Source organism: Mastigoproctus giganteus, chromosome 8, assembly GCF_048544385.1.
Source record: "Mastigoproctus giganteus isolate SK-2022 chromosome 8, ASM4854438v1, whole genome shotgun sequence".
In the NCBI taxonomy this organism is placed as follows: domain Eukaryota; kingdom Metazoa; phylum Arthropoda; class Arachnida; order Uropygi; family Thelyphonidae; genus Mastigoproctus; species Mastigoproctus giganteus.
In genome coordinates, this window is record NC_143582.1 from 145,611,379 (window position 1) to 145,627,711 (window position 16,333).

General features: G+C 39.0%; 1 protein-coding gene across 1 annotated transcript in view; it reads left to right on the forward strand.

Moving 5' to 3' along the window:
* Positions 1 to 13,779: 13,779 nt before the first annotated feature.
* Positions 13,780 to 16,333, forward strand: part of LOC150081899 (DNA replication complex GINS protein PSF1-like) — a 128,172-nt gene continuing 125,618 nt past the window's right edge. The window contains exon 1 of the mRNA XM_090380359.1: positions 13,780 to 13,904. Coding sequence (XP_090236485.1) covers positions 13,833 to 13,904 — 72 coding nt within the window. The 5' untranslated portion in view covers positions 13,780 to 13,832. The remainder of the gene's footprint in view (positions 13,905 to 16,333) is intronic.

The window sequence follows — 16,333 nt, forward strand, 5'->3', positions numbered from 1 at the left end:
TGAAGCGTTACTTATTCGAAGTAGTGCAATGTCATGGCAACTTGTCATGAAGGTATTCATAATATGACTTAAACGATGCCGCTTTTGCAAATAATTTGTTAATTTAGAATTGGCTGTATACTAATATGATGCATTTGCACTAACTTGTACATAGTCTAACTTTCTTGCAGCCTGAGGCATAAGCTGTAATGCGTTAATAGTCTTAATAGAAATATTTAACCCCAGGGGCTCACACTGGTGAGTTAGCTTGGGTGAGTTGGTTGGTAGGGCTTGGCATACCCATCCTGAGCTGGATATCATTCTTCTCTTTCTTGGTGATTCCCTTTTACTTCTCTCTCTCTCGCACGCGCACGTGGCAATTCAGATTTTTTTTTTTTTTTTTTTTTTTGCTGCTGCAGCATAAGCCTCAGGCTTCCTTGCACCACATGGCTAAAAGTTCGCTTACCTCCTTTGCTGCCTCCCTAAATATAGTTAGCTAGATTCCTCCCACCTCAGATGCTTTTTATGTTTAGCTTCAACAATTTCTTTCAGTTATCACAAAATCATTCAGCTCTTAAGAGTTTTATAAACTTCTGGCATCCCTCGCCTTAAGAATTGGAATGTACATATATGCAAAATACCTATTCAATTTGTCAGCAATCTGAGCAGAGTTATCAACAGTTAACCCATTGACATCATGGCCCAAAATGATTCAACACCTTCCTTCTACTGTTAATATAAGCATAGAAGTCTTTTAGCATTAACATTAGTTGAGGCATATGATGCAAGAAAACAAGCTTATACAGCATCAGCCAAAAAAAAAAAAAACCTTTCCATTTCACCCATCCGGTCACTCCAAATGCTTCTCTACTCTAGTTCGGCCTTGAATTTATTTAAGCTATCAATTTCCACAACAAAAGATCACCCCGCAGGTGCCTAGTCCCCAAACACTGCAATTTGCAGAACTTTAAGCCTTTCTTCATAAGCGCACCTCATTGTTCCTCTCGCCAATCTTGTTGCCCTTCTCTGTACTCGTTTTAGAAACTCTACATCCTTCCTAAAATGAGGACCTGTATGCAGTACTCAAGGTACCATTGTCTTATACAAGGTGATAATGTCTCCTTATTGCTGCTAGCAAAATTCCTGTATATCATTGACAAGACTCCATGACCTGCTCTGACAGCCCATCTGCACTGCTCAGAGAACTGACTGCACAATTACCCCCCAGGTCTTTTTCATTCTCCACTTCTCTGAGGTGATAATATCTCCTTATTGCTGCTAGCAAAATTCCTGTATATCATTGACAAGACTCCATGACCTGCTCTGACAGCCCATCTGCACTGCTCAGAGAACTGACTGCACAATTACCCCCCAGGTCTTTTTCATTCTCCACTTCTCTAAGTGTAGTACTGTAGTACCACACAGTTGGTACATTTCTCTTGGGTTACTGCTACCCATATGCAGTACTTTGCATTTGTCATTGTTTAACTTCAGTTGCCACTTCTCAGCCCATCTGCCTAACTTTTCTAGATCCTGTTGCAGTAGCATACTGTCTTTACTGTCATTAACAACCCTGCCAATCTTTGTATCATCTGCAAACTTGGATATTAAGCCTGATATACCATCATTGATAAATACACAAAACAATGATGGGCCCAGCACCAAACCCTGGGTAATAACATACTAATGACTACAGACTAATAATATTAGTCCACGTAGAGCAGTGGACTAATGTTATTAGTGTTATTAGAATATTCATTACTATTTTCTTAAACTCTGGTTCAATTAATACTTCAATGCGGAAAATAAAACTTAGCTGATTTCAGTCCTTCTGAAACTTATCCCTGTCTTATTTCTCACAAAAAAAATTCTGCTGTTCTCATGTTCATATTCAACAACATTCAGTTTTTTGAAGAAGATCACATCTTTACTGGAGAATTTATTATGTGTAAGCATCTCAAAAATATTGCTTCCGGTGGATCGAGAAAACTCTGTTTTCTCTTTTTCTTTCATTGTTACTGATATTCTAAATAGGTATTGACTCTGTAAAAATAACAAATCTACTGTACCATGGAATATTATTCCCATGTTTAAACCCAAATAATTTGGAACTTTGCATATTTTGTTCTTTCAGTTTTGAAATATTCGAAGTTTTCTTGCAATATAAATTTATAAATAAAAAATATATTATTCATTACTGAGCAGGCAATGAGTAATCTTAATATGAATGCAAAATCAACTATTTTTGAAAATATTGAGAAATTACTGTTACTTTTTAATCTTTCTAAACATATTAAAAATAAAAGTATTAGAGCCACCTATATTATTATTGGTGTGTCCTTCAGTCCAAATTCTAGTAAATGCAGACCATTTGGTTTCTTTCCATTTGGAAAATGATCTTTTATTGGATACTGTAAAGTAACTGGAATTAACAGGAATAAGAAGAAAGTTGCATATGTGATATTTTAATATCACATATGTAACTTGCACATATTATAATTTTTGCTATCTAGTGGATATATTCTTTTTGCATCTGTGCTTATTGATTTATGTATATTATGACTTGGGATTGTTAATGAAAAATGAGCTTTGCTGAATCGTGTATAGTATTAATTTTGCAAATCTACACCTATTTTTGATCATGTCATGATCTTATTCTCTGATCACAAAGATTGTAATAAATATGTTGAATATAAAGATTTACAATTTCTTCTTTTGTTTTATAAAATTCGTTGCCTTATATTGAAATTAAATTCTTGGGCACTAGAGGCTGGAGAATGCCTAATTTCATGATAAAATATTTGAAGTAGTTTTTAATTGACTACTGTTGGATTATTTAAAGTGTTGAATTAAAAAAAAAAAAAAAAAAAAAAACGTGATGTTTGTATAAAACAGACTAGAGTTTTCATTTCTCTTACAAAGCTTGTCCCTGAGAAATTTTCATCAGCCCTTTCATTACTGATAGCATGGACTTGGTGCATCATGGCCTATTTATGCACCATTAAAAATCAAATCACTGATAGCAAGAAGACCAAAATTTCGCACAGCAGCCTTTTTATGGTAACATGGAATTCACCTAATGTTGATAATGTATCTTTTAATCCTGTCCAATAAAGATATGGTCTCTCGATAAAGTCATAAAATCTATATATTTTGAGAATATTTCTATTCAATCATGTAAAATTAGATGGTTTAAGTTACATGTAGCCCAGTTTACATAATTAGCATATAGAAACTTTTATAGTAATTGAGCCAGAACTCTGGAATATGTAGCCACGATATTTGCTTAATCAACGTAGCTGTCCTGTTACTTTTGAGAAACTTAAACCTCTCCTCTCTATGGTTGCTATTATTTGGGCTTTTGACTGTCGATTTTGGTTACTGATTTCTGTGAGAACAAGAAGCAATTCCTTTTATTATTATAATCACTAGTTTTCAGGTATCACTACTTTCCTTAATTTCCACATACTAAATTACAAAACATAGTAATTAATTGTTCAGGTTTTCAACTTGCATATAAATAATTGGCCCATAAACACTGCTATAAAAAAAAAAACTGTGTTTTCTCTCAAATTTCATGCTTATAGCGCTCTTTACAGCTAAGCTCTCTAAAAAGTGTTGTAACAGGATTTTATTGCACTATGTGTTTTCCAAGTACATTGTAAATAATACATCTATAATTGTCTGAATCCTTCATTAAGTGTTATCTGTGTTTCGAGGTAAATGTAGGCACATCAATTCTGAGGAAATTATGACTTTCAGCCATTGCTGTCCAATTTGTGCTTACAAAAACAAAATTTCTGTGAATTCAGATCCAGAAGTTTATAAAATTAAATCAAATTATGTATAAATACATGTAGGAGATACTGCATTAAAAGAAAAGGAATGACATTTTTTTTTTTATTCTGATTTTTTTTTTTATGTAAACCCTAAACACGGGAGGTCTCAGAACCTATAGTACTTAGTACCGTGCTTGGGTTGGAGATTGAGAAGACGAAAGAAGATATTTGTTGACATTGGACTTGAACTTCTCTAGACTGTAATTTTCAGGAAATACGTATGAAGGAAGGTTGTTCCAGAAAACGGCAGTTGAATGAATAAACGAGGAAGATGAAAAGTTGGTTCTGTGAGTTTGAAGTTTGACAGTAAATGGATGTTGGCTGGTGGCGGCATGTATTCAGACTGTTTTGAAAGAGAGCGGGAATTATAGAAGCCAATTCAGAAGAACTGCCCATGGAAGTATGTAGAAGAGGCATGCAGCAGAAACAGTACGTCACGTCTATGAGACAGCGAGTGGAGAGACTGTTAGAGATGAATCATTAATTAACCTAATTGCCGTCTTCTGAATGGAATCAAGAAGCCTGAGAGAGGTTTTGGTGGCACCACCCCAATGTGGGAACAATATTCCATGGCAGGGCAGATTTGCGATTTATACAAAGGGAGCAGCTGTTTGGAAGAAAAGTAACACCGAGAGCAAAAGAGAACCAAATTTTTAGATGCAGAGGAAGCAATATTTGTAATGTGCTTGTGCCAAGAGAGAGAGAGAGATTAGAAGTCGAGGTAATCCCCAAAAGAGATATCATTTTGCCTAGAAATCGGAGTGTCACTAAAGATAAGCATAGGAATAGAAGAATCCTTTTTGCGAGATATAAGAAGACAGAGTTTTAGAAGGGTTGAAATCAACTAAGTTGTCTTTACCCCACTGGAGAATTACCTGAAGATCGGCATTTAAGGAATTGGTAGCAGATTTTCGAGAAGTGGAAGCTGATTGAGCAGGGCAAGGTTTCTCAAAATGGAAAGTAGAATGCAATGTGCTATCATCAGCAAAACTATGGATAGGATTTCCAGTCAATGGAAGAAGGTCATTAATATTTAAGAAGAAAAGAGTGGGGGAAAAAACAACCTTGGGGGACCACAGGCATTAGTGGAGAAGTTAGAAGACAGAAAGCCAACTACCATCACCCTCAGTGAGCGATCAGAGAGAAAACTGGATAACCAATTACAAAAAAACAGTTGGCAAACCATAAAATGGAAGCTTGTTTAGAAGACCTTTATGCCAAACACGATCGAAAGCCTTTGAGATGTCAAGAGCAACTGCTTATGTTTCACCGAATGTTTCCATTGAATTTGTCCATAAATGGGTAGCATAAGCCAGGATATCACCAGTGGATCGACACTGACAGAATCCATACTGGCGATCGTTGATCAGACAAAAGGTTTCTAGGTAGTTTAAGAGTTTGCGGTTAATTGATTTCTCCATTGCTTTAGAAAGAGTAAAAGTAATTGCAATGGAACGATAATTGGATGGGAGGGATTTGTCACCCGTTTTAGGAACTGGCTGGATATGAGCAAATTTCCAAGCAGAAGGAAAAACACCTTTGGAATAAGAAAGTGAAAAAGGCGGCAAAGAATAGGAGTAAGTTCAGGAGCACAGGTTTTGAGAACAAGTGGAGAAATACCATCGGGATCTGGAGCTTTCTTAACATCAAGATTCGTCAAAATCCTTTTGACGGAAGACCACAGGAGGAATTGAATGGAGTGTGTTGGGGATGGTGGGAGGTGTTTTACCAAGATCATTAATACATGAGTTGGAAGAAAAAGATTTAATTTTTGGCAGCCAATTGAAAATAATAAATTAACATTTAAAAGCATTTATATAAAAAAATTTGAACATGGATTTTTCCTGGCCTTTTTTAAAACCATGCAACCCTTGCCCAAGGGTTGCTTGGGCAAGGTTTGCATGGTTTTTATCCTGGAAACTTGAGTTTTTCATCCAGAAAGCAAGCAAATTGACTATGAGGGTTATGCATGGTCTCTTGTGCATGACCATCTTGGCTGTTATTATAGTATTGTCCCAGTATAATTAACGAATAGGGGTCCTCTGGTATGATTTATAGACTTCTAGTATGGCCTGGGGTTCATATCTGAAATTTAGTACACTTTCTTTGATTGACTGTATTTTTGCACTAGCTTCTGATCCTGGTTGTGTCTGTGTATATTCCATCTGAGTGATAACCCTGCATCCTGCAGTGATGTAACTGGATTGTTTATGGGGCTGAGTGGCATCTTCAATGTGTCATCTGTCACTCTGGAGTCCTTGGCGATGTATTTCCTGTAGTTCATGGTGTTGACTACCTGGTCTTGAATGGCAAGTATCAATCTTTTGGTATTGGGTCCTATACATAAGCTATGCGTTAGAAGCAGTGTTATCTATGTAGTCTTGATGGTGGTAATAGTGTGGAATGCCTTTGCCCATCTTTCTTTGTTTCTTCTGTCTGTGAGTAGGTTGTTGTTATGGGGTTTCATGGCACATAAGCTACTTGGCTATAATGAGCCTTCTGTGTGTAGGGTCTCCTTGTTGAGGTTGAGTGGAGTACTATGTGCTGTTTGTGAATGTTATGGCTTGGTAGATTTGTGTTGGGTTTTCCTAGACGTAATCTGGCAAGTTTTTAATTGGCTTCTCGGTGACTTTAATCGATTTAGTGACGAGAGTCAATCCCCACCTTCCTTTCCAGGCTTCAGAGGAAATCTCTGACTATCCTACAGGTGTTCATGATTGCTACTTTATTGAGTTTCTTGTAGGTGTTCTCTGGGAGACCTATTTCTATTAGGCTGCTATGTAGGATCTTTGGAACCATACGGGTGGTTGATGCTATGATCGGGATGGTCGTTACTTGTTGCATATGCCACATCTCTTTGATCTCCTGTCTTAGGTTCGTGTACTTCCTGATTTTATCGCCATGGGTTTTCTGCCTGTTGCCAATGTTAGGTACCGTTATATCAATCAGATAGGTAGCCTTTTCCTTTTGTCCACAAGGGTTATGTCCTGTCTCTTGTGCGGAATTGTCCTAGCCGTTATTGTGGCGCGGTCCCAGTATAGCTTGTGCGTTGGAGTCTCTAGTACTACCTGGGGTTCTAATTTATAGTACTGTACACTTTCTTCGATCAACTGGTATTTCCTTGCTAGCTTCTGATGTATTATTCTGACTGACTGGTCATGTCTATGAGTATACTCAGTTTGGGTGATCACCTTGCATCCAGCGGTGATGTGTTGGATCTTTTCTGAGGCCAGGTGGCATCGTCGACATGTGTCATCGAACACCACGGGCTCCTTGGCGATGTATTTTCAATAGTTCCTGGTGTTGATTACCTGGTCTGGGATGACGAGCATGAATCCGTCAGTCTTGGAGAAGAGTGTCCCGCTCGTGAGCCATTCATTGGAAGCAATTTTATCTACGTGATCTTGATGGAGATCATTGTAGTGTCTGCCAATGTCTTCTCTACCCATCTTTCTACCTTCGTTTGTGCCTCCTGGTTGGGGGTGGACTCCTCGCTTAGGTTGAGTGGGGTATACCGTTTGTCTATCTTATGGCCTGCTGGAGAGCTGCTGTGTGTTTCTGGAAGTAATCCTTCAGGTTAACTATCGCTGTCTTCTTTTGCTCAATGAGGTCTATCACGCCTCTTCCTCCTTCTTCCCGGGGAATTTTCAGTCTCTCCACGGCAGATTTCGTGTGGTGTCGGCGGCTCTTGGTCATCATTGTCCTTGTCTTTCTCGTGATATCCTTCAACTCGGTGTTAGCCCAAACTATGACCACGATGGAGTATATTAGCAATGGGACTGCATAGATGTTTATGGTATTAACTGTGTTCCCTCCATTCAGCTTTTCTTTCAGCAAGCTTTTGAGTCTGTTGGTATTTTTTGGTCAGATAGGTCTTAATTTCTTTGTGCTGTAACTGCTGAGCCTGCATCATCCCCAAGTAATTGTAGGCCTCTCCCTCTGCCATGACTTCGATCTCTTTACCAGTCTGCAGCTGGTAGTTTCGGTTGACTAATTTTCCTTGGTGCAATCCGTGGGTCTTGTTTTTGCCTAGACCGAATTCCATTCTATTATCATTTCTAAATTTGTCGGTGATCTGTAGTAATTACTGGAGGTGCTTCTCGGTTCCAGCGTAGAGCTTGATGTCATCCAAGTACATCAGTGCGGTGAGGGTGTACAGGTTCTTCTTTCTTTGAGGTTATATCCATACTTGCTACTGTTGAGAGTGGTCGATAGCTTGTTAAATGCTCGACAGAACCGCAATGGGCTCAGGAAATCTACCTGAAAGATTCCTCTCCTGATGGGGATTGGTCTGGTTGTGATGTTTTCGACCTTAATGGTGGTACTCCATTTCGCCATCTTTTCTCCTGGAAGTCTGTCCTATCGGATTGACTTTGTAGATGTTCAGGCGTCTATTAGCCAGCTATGAGGCACGGAGTGGAAGGCCTTGCGGTAATCGATGTAGGTTGTGTACATGTTGCGGCGCTTCTTGTCGGCTTGCTGCATAACCGCGGCATCTATGGTTTATTGCTACTTGCATCCTTAGTTCAGCCGCTTGCATCCTTTTTGCTGTTCGGCCATTATGTTCTGGTTGTCCAAGTGCTGTGATATCTTCCTGGTTATTCAGCTGGTCAGGATCTTGAATATTGTTGGGAGGCTGGTGATTGCCCTTTTTTTCACCGGATTTCTTGTATCTTCGTCTTTAGGCTTCAGATATGTGATTCATTGAATGAGTAACTTCGGGATTGTCTCTGGGTGCCTTATCATTCGGGTGAACTGCTCTGCCAGGTGTTTGAGTGCAAGTGAGTTTCTTGTACCAGTATTTGTGGGCGTTATCTATTCCTGGAGTTCGCCTGTTGTGAGAGTTCTTGATCATCTGTTTTACTTCTTCCCGAGTCCACCCTCTCATTTCTCGTACGTCCTCGGTTTTCATGCGTTTTATTTCTATCCAGGCGGAGTCGACTGTTATGTCTTATTTCTCTGCTCCATATGTTCCCCCAGAACTCCTCAATCGTCTTCTGCTCGGGTGGTCCGTTCCCTTCTTTCCCGTCTCCTCCGAGACTGCTGTAGTAGCCTCTTTGGTCCTCATCGAAGATTCGGTTGTTTGTTTTCCTCTGGGAGCTCTCTTTGTATCGGCGTAGCCTCTTGTTGAGAGCGAGGAGGTTCTGCTTCAATGTGTCCAAATACTCTCCTATTCTGTGATTTTTTGTCTCATGTTTGCTGTGGACGATATCTGTCTCAGGCGTAGATTGCAAGGTTTTTACCCCAGAAACGGGTTTTTCGTCCAGTAAACAGACAAATCGATCATAGAATAAACGCAATCAACAGACATAAGACACAGCACGGCACATGAATTTAATAATTCGTGTGGCCTAATTATAATAGTTTTTTTTTTTTTTGTGGACGCTGTCTCTCTTAAGGATGCTTTTCACTTTTCCAATTAATTCCTTACTCCTATTGCCCCGTTGGTACTGGGTCAATTGGCCTATCTTGACTCTTAATACTTCTATCTTCTGCTGAAGTCTTCTTTCTCAAGCTGGCAGTTCCTTTTGTTTTTAGTGTTTCTGCTGCTGGTCTCTCTTTTCTCTTCCATTAATCCTCGCGTCTACTACCGGAGCACAATACACAGCTATGTGGATAGCCTCCAGTGTTGCACCACTGCTGTCGAGGTAATGCGGTATTATGTGCCGATTGAGGTGGTCTGTGACTCTCCACCATGTGGTAGCCATGCGGGGGACAGCGCCACTTGCTCCACGGTCTACCTCGGGAGACTGTCTCTGATTTATCGAATCGGCCCCTCTGCCTAAGGCCTGAACGAGAGTGACTTTATCCTGCGCCACATTCGGTGCAGTATGATTAATATTTCTCTGCGACATCATCCATCTATGGAGGTGGACCTGTTTAGCTTCGGCTTGTGTCCAGTGGTAGTTCTGGAGTGACGCCAGATGGCGCCCCAATTTGCCTTCCCGCTCCTAGTGGGCAGGAGCGGGAGTGCAGTAGCACACGCTCTTTGAGTAGACCGGGGTTCAAGCCCCTGACTGCTGAATACGGTCGATCTGCCAACCCGCACTGGACCAGCGTGGCAGATTTTGGTCCATTTCCCTCAGCATGAATTGTTGAGGAGGCTTCCATCCTGCAGTGGGTTGATAATGGCTGCACTTTACTTTTTACTTTTTACTTGGAGCAACTTTCACGATATTTATTTATTTATTAATATTAAGTTATTTATTACTATTATTATACCGGTCTCCCAGCGTGATGGAGCCGCGTTCGTTTTCGTCAGGCCGGTACTCCATTGTCGTAACCACTGGGCCATCGCGCCCATTCTTCTTCTTCTTCTTCTTCTTCTTCTCCTTCATCAAGGAAGTGCAAGGCTTATCCTGTACCAGCCAAAAAAAATTTTTGTGTTACCCTATGAAAAAGAGAGAGAGAAAAGTAGAAGGGAATGACCAAGAAAGAGAAGAATTATGATTTCCAGCTCTGGACTCTGGATGCGCCATGCCCATACTCAACAGATGTTTGGCACAGCTCTGCTCACATCTTACTTCCTTTTTCTTAAAAACAAACAAAATATGGTCATTTTTTCTTTCTTTTTTTTGATAGAGGAACTATTATGCTTTTATTATTATTATTATTATTATTATTATTATTATTATTATTATCTGTATGGTGCAAAGAAGCCTGAGGCTTATGCTGCACCTGCCAAAAAAAAATTCCCGAGTTACCCTAAGACAGAGCGAGAGCGAGAAAGAGGCAGTCAAAAGGTAATCACCAAGAAAGAGAAGAATGATGATATCCAGCTCAGGACCCCGGGTGTGCCAAGCCCATACTCACCAAATATGAGCCCCTGGGGTTATCAACCACTCCTTCTGAGAACAATCATCAAGGTGGGTGGAAATGTGTGGATCGGCTCCTGTAAGTCCAAATATCATGTAAGGAGCTCAGCCCTCTGCCGTGTAAATAAGACTAGCATTAGTTGAGGCATATGATGCAAGAAAGCAAGCTTACACTACATCAGTCAAAAAAATAAATAAATAAATAATAAACTTCCAATTTCACCCATCCGGTCTGTCCAAATGTTTGTTTAGTTCAGCCTTAAATTTATTTAAGATATTAACTTCTACAACAACTGATGGAAGTCTGTTCCAGCAATTAACTACCCTCTGGCTAAAGGTAGACTTCCGCACATCTATTCTACAACTGTCTTTCCTCATTTTGAATCCATGACCCCTCAGATTCTAAATCTGAGCAAGCGGAAGTGTCCCATCAGCATTGAGCCTGCTCAAACCATTCAAGGCCTTATACACCTCGATCAGATCACCTCGCAGGTGCCTAGTCTCCAGATGCTGTAACTTGCAGAACTTAATCCTTTTTTCGTGAGCGCTCCCCTTTTTTTAATTCTCACCAGACTTGTTATCCTTCTCTGTACTCATTCTAGCAACTCTACATCCTTCCTGAAATGAGGCCTGCAGAGTGGTATACAGTACTCGAGGTCTGGCCTGACCATTGCCTCATACAAGGGGATAATCACCTACTTGTCTCTGCTAACAAAATTCCTGACAAAACTCCATGACCCGCTCTGGAACCCATCTGCACTGCTCAGAGCACTTCTGTTTGCACACTACCCCCAGGCCTTTTTCATTCTCAACTTCTCTGAGTGTAGTACCACACAGTTGGTACGTTTCTCTTGGGTTTCTGCTACTTATATGGAGTACTTTGTATATTTCAATGTTAAACTTCAGTTTCCACTTCTCAGCCCATCTGCCTAACATTTCTAGATCCTGTTGCAGTAACATGCTGTCTTTACTGTCATTATCAACCCTGCCAACCTTTGTATCATCTACAAACTTGGACATTAAGCCTGTTATACCTTCATCGATATCATTGATAAATACTCAAAACAACAATGGGCATAGCACCGAAACCTGGGGGAATCCGCTAATAACATTAGTCGATGTAGAGCAGTGTCCATTTATTACCACTCTCTGCTCTCTCCCACTCAACCATCTCTTTATCCATTTCAGTAACTTGCCCTTAAAGGCATACCATGCCATATAAAAGATGAATGAGAGAAGAAAGGCTGGCGAATGATACAATTTGAATTGAGGGTGGTGGGCTCTGTTTGCTCTCGCTATCTCTGTTGTCTCAGTAGTACAGTTTTAAGTGTACTTTAAAATATGCATTTTGAAAATCCCCTATTTATTTATTTCCCTTAGTATCGTTTATATTCTTGCAGTTGGCCTGATGTAATTGAGTGGTCTGTGCTTGTGTGCAGTAGCACACACACTTTTCAGTAGGCAGTGGTTCGATTTCTCATAACTGCTAAATATGGTTAATGATTGTATTCTTTAAAAAAAAAAAATCTGATGACTCGAGTTCAGGGCTATAAGCTGGGTGAGGCGTTATGCTCCACCCCATTTTGGCGATCTTTAACATTGTCATCTGTGCTGTATGCGGCTTTGTGTTTCCTGATAAAACTTGACGTTCTGCTGATTCAGTTCAGGTGTTTTGGTTTATTGAGCTCAATTAAGCTTTTCCAGGGACAAGATATCTTTCTTTGTTAAGAAAGATATCTTGTCCACTTTCCAAGAATTCGATAAACATTATGCCATTTTAATTCCAGAAGAAGGTGTCCATAAGTTTGTCGATGATTTGGAAAGTTAGCATTAGCATTAGCATTAGTAGAGACATATGATGCAAGAAAGCTAGCTTATGCAGCATCAGCCAAAAAAAAAAAAAAAACTTCCACTTCATCCCCCCCCCCGTTCGTTCGAAATACCTGCCAGCTGAGCCTTAAATTTATTTAGGCTATCAACTTCCAGTTTTGTCTTTTTATTTACAGGTAATGTCGGGCGTGTGCCAATTTCATGGATTTTCATCATAATTTGTGGGTCAAAAAGGAAGAGCCATGTTTCATCACATGGGATGACCCCTTTAAAGCACTCAGCACCTCCAGCACCAAACCTGTTCAAGAGATCTTCACGGATCTCTTTCCTCGCAGCCATCATCTCTTGTGGAATCAGCTTAAGCATTCACCAGGTCTGCTGATGATGGTCAAAACACTTAATTTTGGCATTTCCGCATCGTCCATCACTGATCTGGTGGTTATGCACCTGTTACTTCAAACGAGCTAGTTAATGAGTTCTTTGTTTTCACTGTTTGTTATTGACGTTGGTCTTCTGGCTCGTGATTTGTCTTTGATTATCGAAATCATCTTCCCGAAATCGTGAGAGCCATCTCTGGACATTACTTCAATCAATTGTCTGGTCCGAATAGACTGCCATCAATTTTCAATGAATAGTGTTGCCGACTAATCACCCGATTTGAACACGAACTCCATCACACACCGTTGCCAGAAACGGCTGCCACTTGGTCCATCCATATCTTTAGATCTAAAAACACCAGAAAAATGATATTAGGTGTGTTAGTGGATAGTACAACAAGGGTATCATAAACCTCCCCCCCCCCACCTTCTCTCTTTTGCACGGGCGTGTGAGAGTAATGTGCATTACTGTACTCATGAATCCATCCTTGTATTTTATTAAGAATTTTTGTTGAAGTGTGTTCAGTTAACTTGTATCGTTTCAATAAAATAGCATAATTGTTGGTTAATGTAGTACATTGGTGTCGTTTCATTTTTTATTTAATATGTGATTTTTAAATTATAATATAGAACACTTATTTTGTGCATACAAAAATTCCAACGACGTGGGCGAGTAGTCAAATCACCATCCCATCCCTCGCAGTTTGTACTTGTGAAAATATGGACAAAAGTGTTGGTTTTGTCCGTGTTATTTATTTATTTATTTATTTATTTTCCAGTTTGCTGTTTATATTCCTCTGTTTACGATCAACAGAAAGCTCGTCTCAGCTTTTTGCGTTAAAAAACAATTTCGCTTCAGCTTATTGACGAAATGGGGGGCGGGAATGGTGTGGCGTGGTGTTCTCTTTTAGCGCGCTGTTTAAGAAAGAGGAAGACGTAATAAGATAAATTTACTGAAAATATATTGGTTACTTAAGTATTTCACAATAGTTATGTTGGGTGGAAAAGCTATTGAACTCATTAAGGAACTTCACAGAACGCAGGATTCATTACAACCCATGAAGGTGGTTTTCTTTCTCTGGCTCCTAAATTATATTGCTTTCTCTTTCTTGTAGTGGGTGTGGAATTTAAAATTGTTATTATTATTGTGTTTAGGTAAAACTTGATTCGACTATAGTATTTTTTTTTTTTTTTTAGAAAGCACAAATTTACAATGAAAGAAGGAAAAGACGTAACTCATTCTCAAAAGTACATTATATACCTAAAGAAAGGGAGTACAAGTTGAAATTAAATTCATCAGCATACTTGGTGTTGGTTTGTGAATTAGGCCCAGGGCTTTGCTCTGTGCCTAGGGCTCTACAAAAAAGTCTCAAAAAATATAAGGCTGATCTTTAGAATGGGATCCCCCTCCAGGCTGCCTCAGTCTTATGGTGTTTATACCCCCCTTCCTGCTGTTTTAAGATAGGAAAATGAGTTCCCGATTTAAAATCGGCGGGGGAAGATAAAACCCTAACTAACACTAACCATAGCGGGTTAGGCATGTCAATCACCGCCTTCTTCCTCTTGCCGCTATTTTGGAAGGGGGACCTTGTTTTAAAGTTTTACCAAATATAATTCCAATAGAATTCAGCAATTTTATTCCAACAATAAAATTCTACAAACCAGTTTTTGAATACAGATTTCTAAGACAAATCCTTCAGCCTTTTCTATTAGCAAAATCATTGAAAACGTCAAAATTCATATTTCTGAAAAATTTAATGCTGGAATAAGTGTTATGTAAACAAATTTAATATCAAATTTATAGTAGTGCTTTCAAATTTATTTAAAATTATTAATTTATTTGATATCATGTAGGGATTTTTCTAGGTACTCTCTATTTTGAGGTGATATCACATCAAAATAAATCACCTGGGTGCTGTGAATACCAAAAGATGGAAATTTGTAGGCCTGCATAAATTGAAATTTAAACATGGTAATTTAAAAGGAGAAACATCTTTTAGTATTGTATAACCAATACTAATTAGCTAAATAAGTATAATGTATCTATGCATACAAAGAAAAAAAAAAAAAAAAAAAAAGGAATTATTTATCTATTACAGTAGATAAATACAGTAGAATTTTGTAAATCCAACATCAACCTTGGCTCCAAGCACACACTGGATTTTTGAAAATTTAATTTTTTTTTAATTACATACACTGGCTGGAAAAGTTTGGTGACAATCAAGCAGTTGCTCTTGACATTTCTATCGCTTTTGAGCATGTTTGGCTTAAAGGTCTTCTAAACAAGCTTCCGTCTTGTGGATTCTGACTTTTTTGCAATTGGGTATCCAGTTTTTTCTTTCACTGCTCGTTGCAGATTGTGATAGATGTCTCTCTGCCACAAGCTTCTCCGCTAATGCTGGTGTTCCCAAAGTACAGTTCTTTCTTGCACTCTTTTCCTCTTATATATTAATGATGTTCCACTAACAGGAAATGCTGTCAACAGTTTTGATGATGACAACAAATTGCATTCTACCTTCCAATTTGAAAAACTTTCCCTGCACAAACAGCTTAAACTTCTTGAATATCTACTATGAATTCCTTAAATTCTGATCAGGAGGTAATTCTCCATTGGAGCAAATGTAACTTTTTTTTTATTTCAGTGCTATCATACATCTTATGAAAAGAAGTCTACTCCTATGCTTATCTTCAATGAAGCTCAGATTTCTAGACGGTAACATCTCTCTATTTGGGATTACTCTGGCTTCTGATCTCTCTTGGTATAAGCACAAATATTGCTTCATCTGCATCTAAACAACTGGATTTTTGCTCTCAGCATTACTTTTCTTATAAACAACTACTCTGTACAAATATCAAATCCACCCTACCATTTGATATTGTTTCCACATCTGGGATGGTGCCCCCAAAACCTCTCTCAGGCAACTAGTTTCCATTCAAAAGAGGATAGTCAGGTTAATTAATGACCCATCTCTTACAGAGGCTCTCCATTCTCTGTTTAATAGACATTCTGTTTCTGCTGCATGCCTTTTCTTATAGATGCTTCCATGGGCAATGTTCTTCTGAATTGGCTTTTGTAATTCCCCTCTCCCTTCCAAACCACCCGAACATATGCTGCACCTATTCAACATCCATTTAATGTCAAACTCACAGAACCAACTTTTTTGCTTCCTCATTTATCTTTTCAACTTCAACTTTCTGGAATAATCTGCATGTACACCAATGCTAGGAATACAGTAAACAAATTTGATGAATTTAAAGTGCTGGTTAGGACATCCAAGGCAGATATTGTTGGGATATCAGAGATGTGGTGCCACTCAGATAGAAGAGATGCAGAATTGGAATTTGGGGAGTACAATGTATACAGAAAGGGTAGGAAGGGAGGAGGGGTTATGCTGTTACTTAAGAAACACAAAATCTAAGGAAATGCATCCAGTTGACATAGATGGACAGTGCAATGTTGAGTCAATTTAGTGAAACATAAGCACTAGGAAAG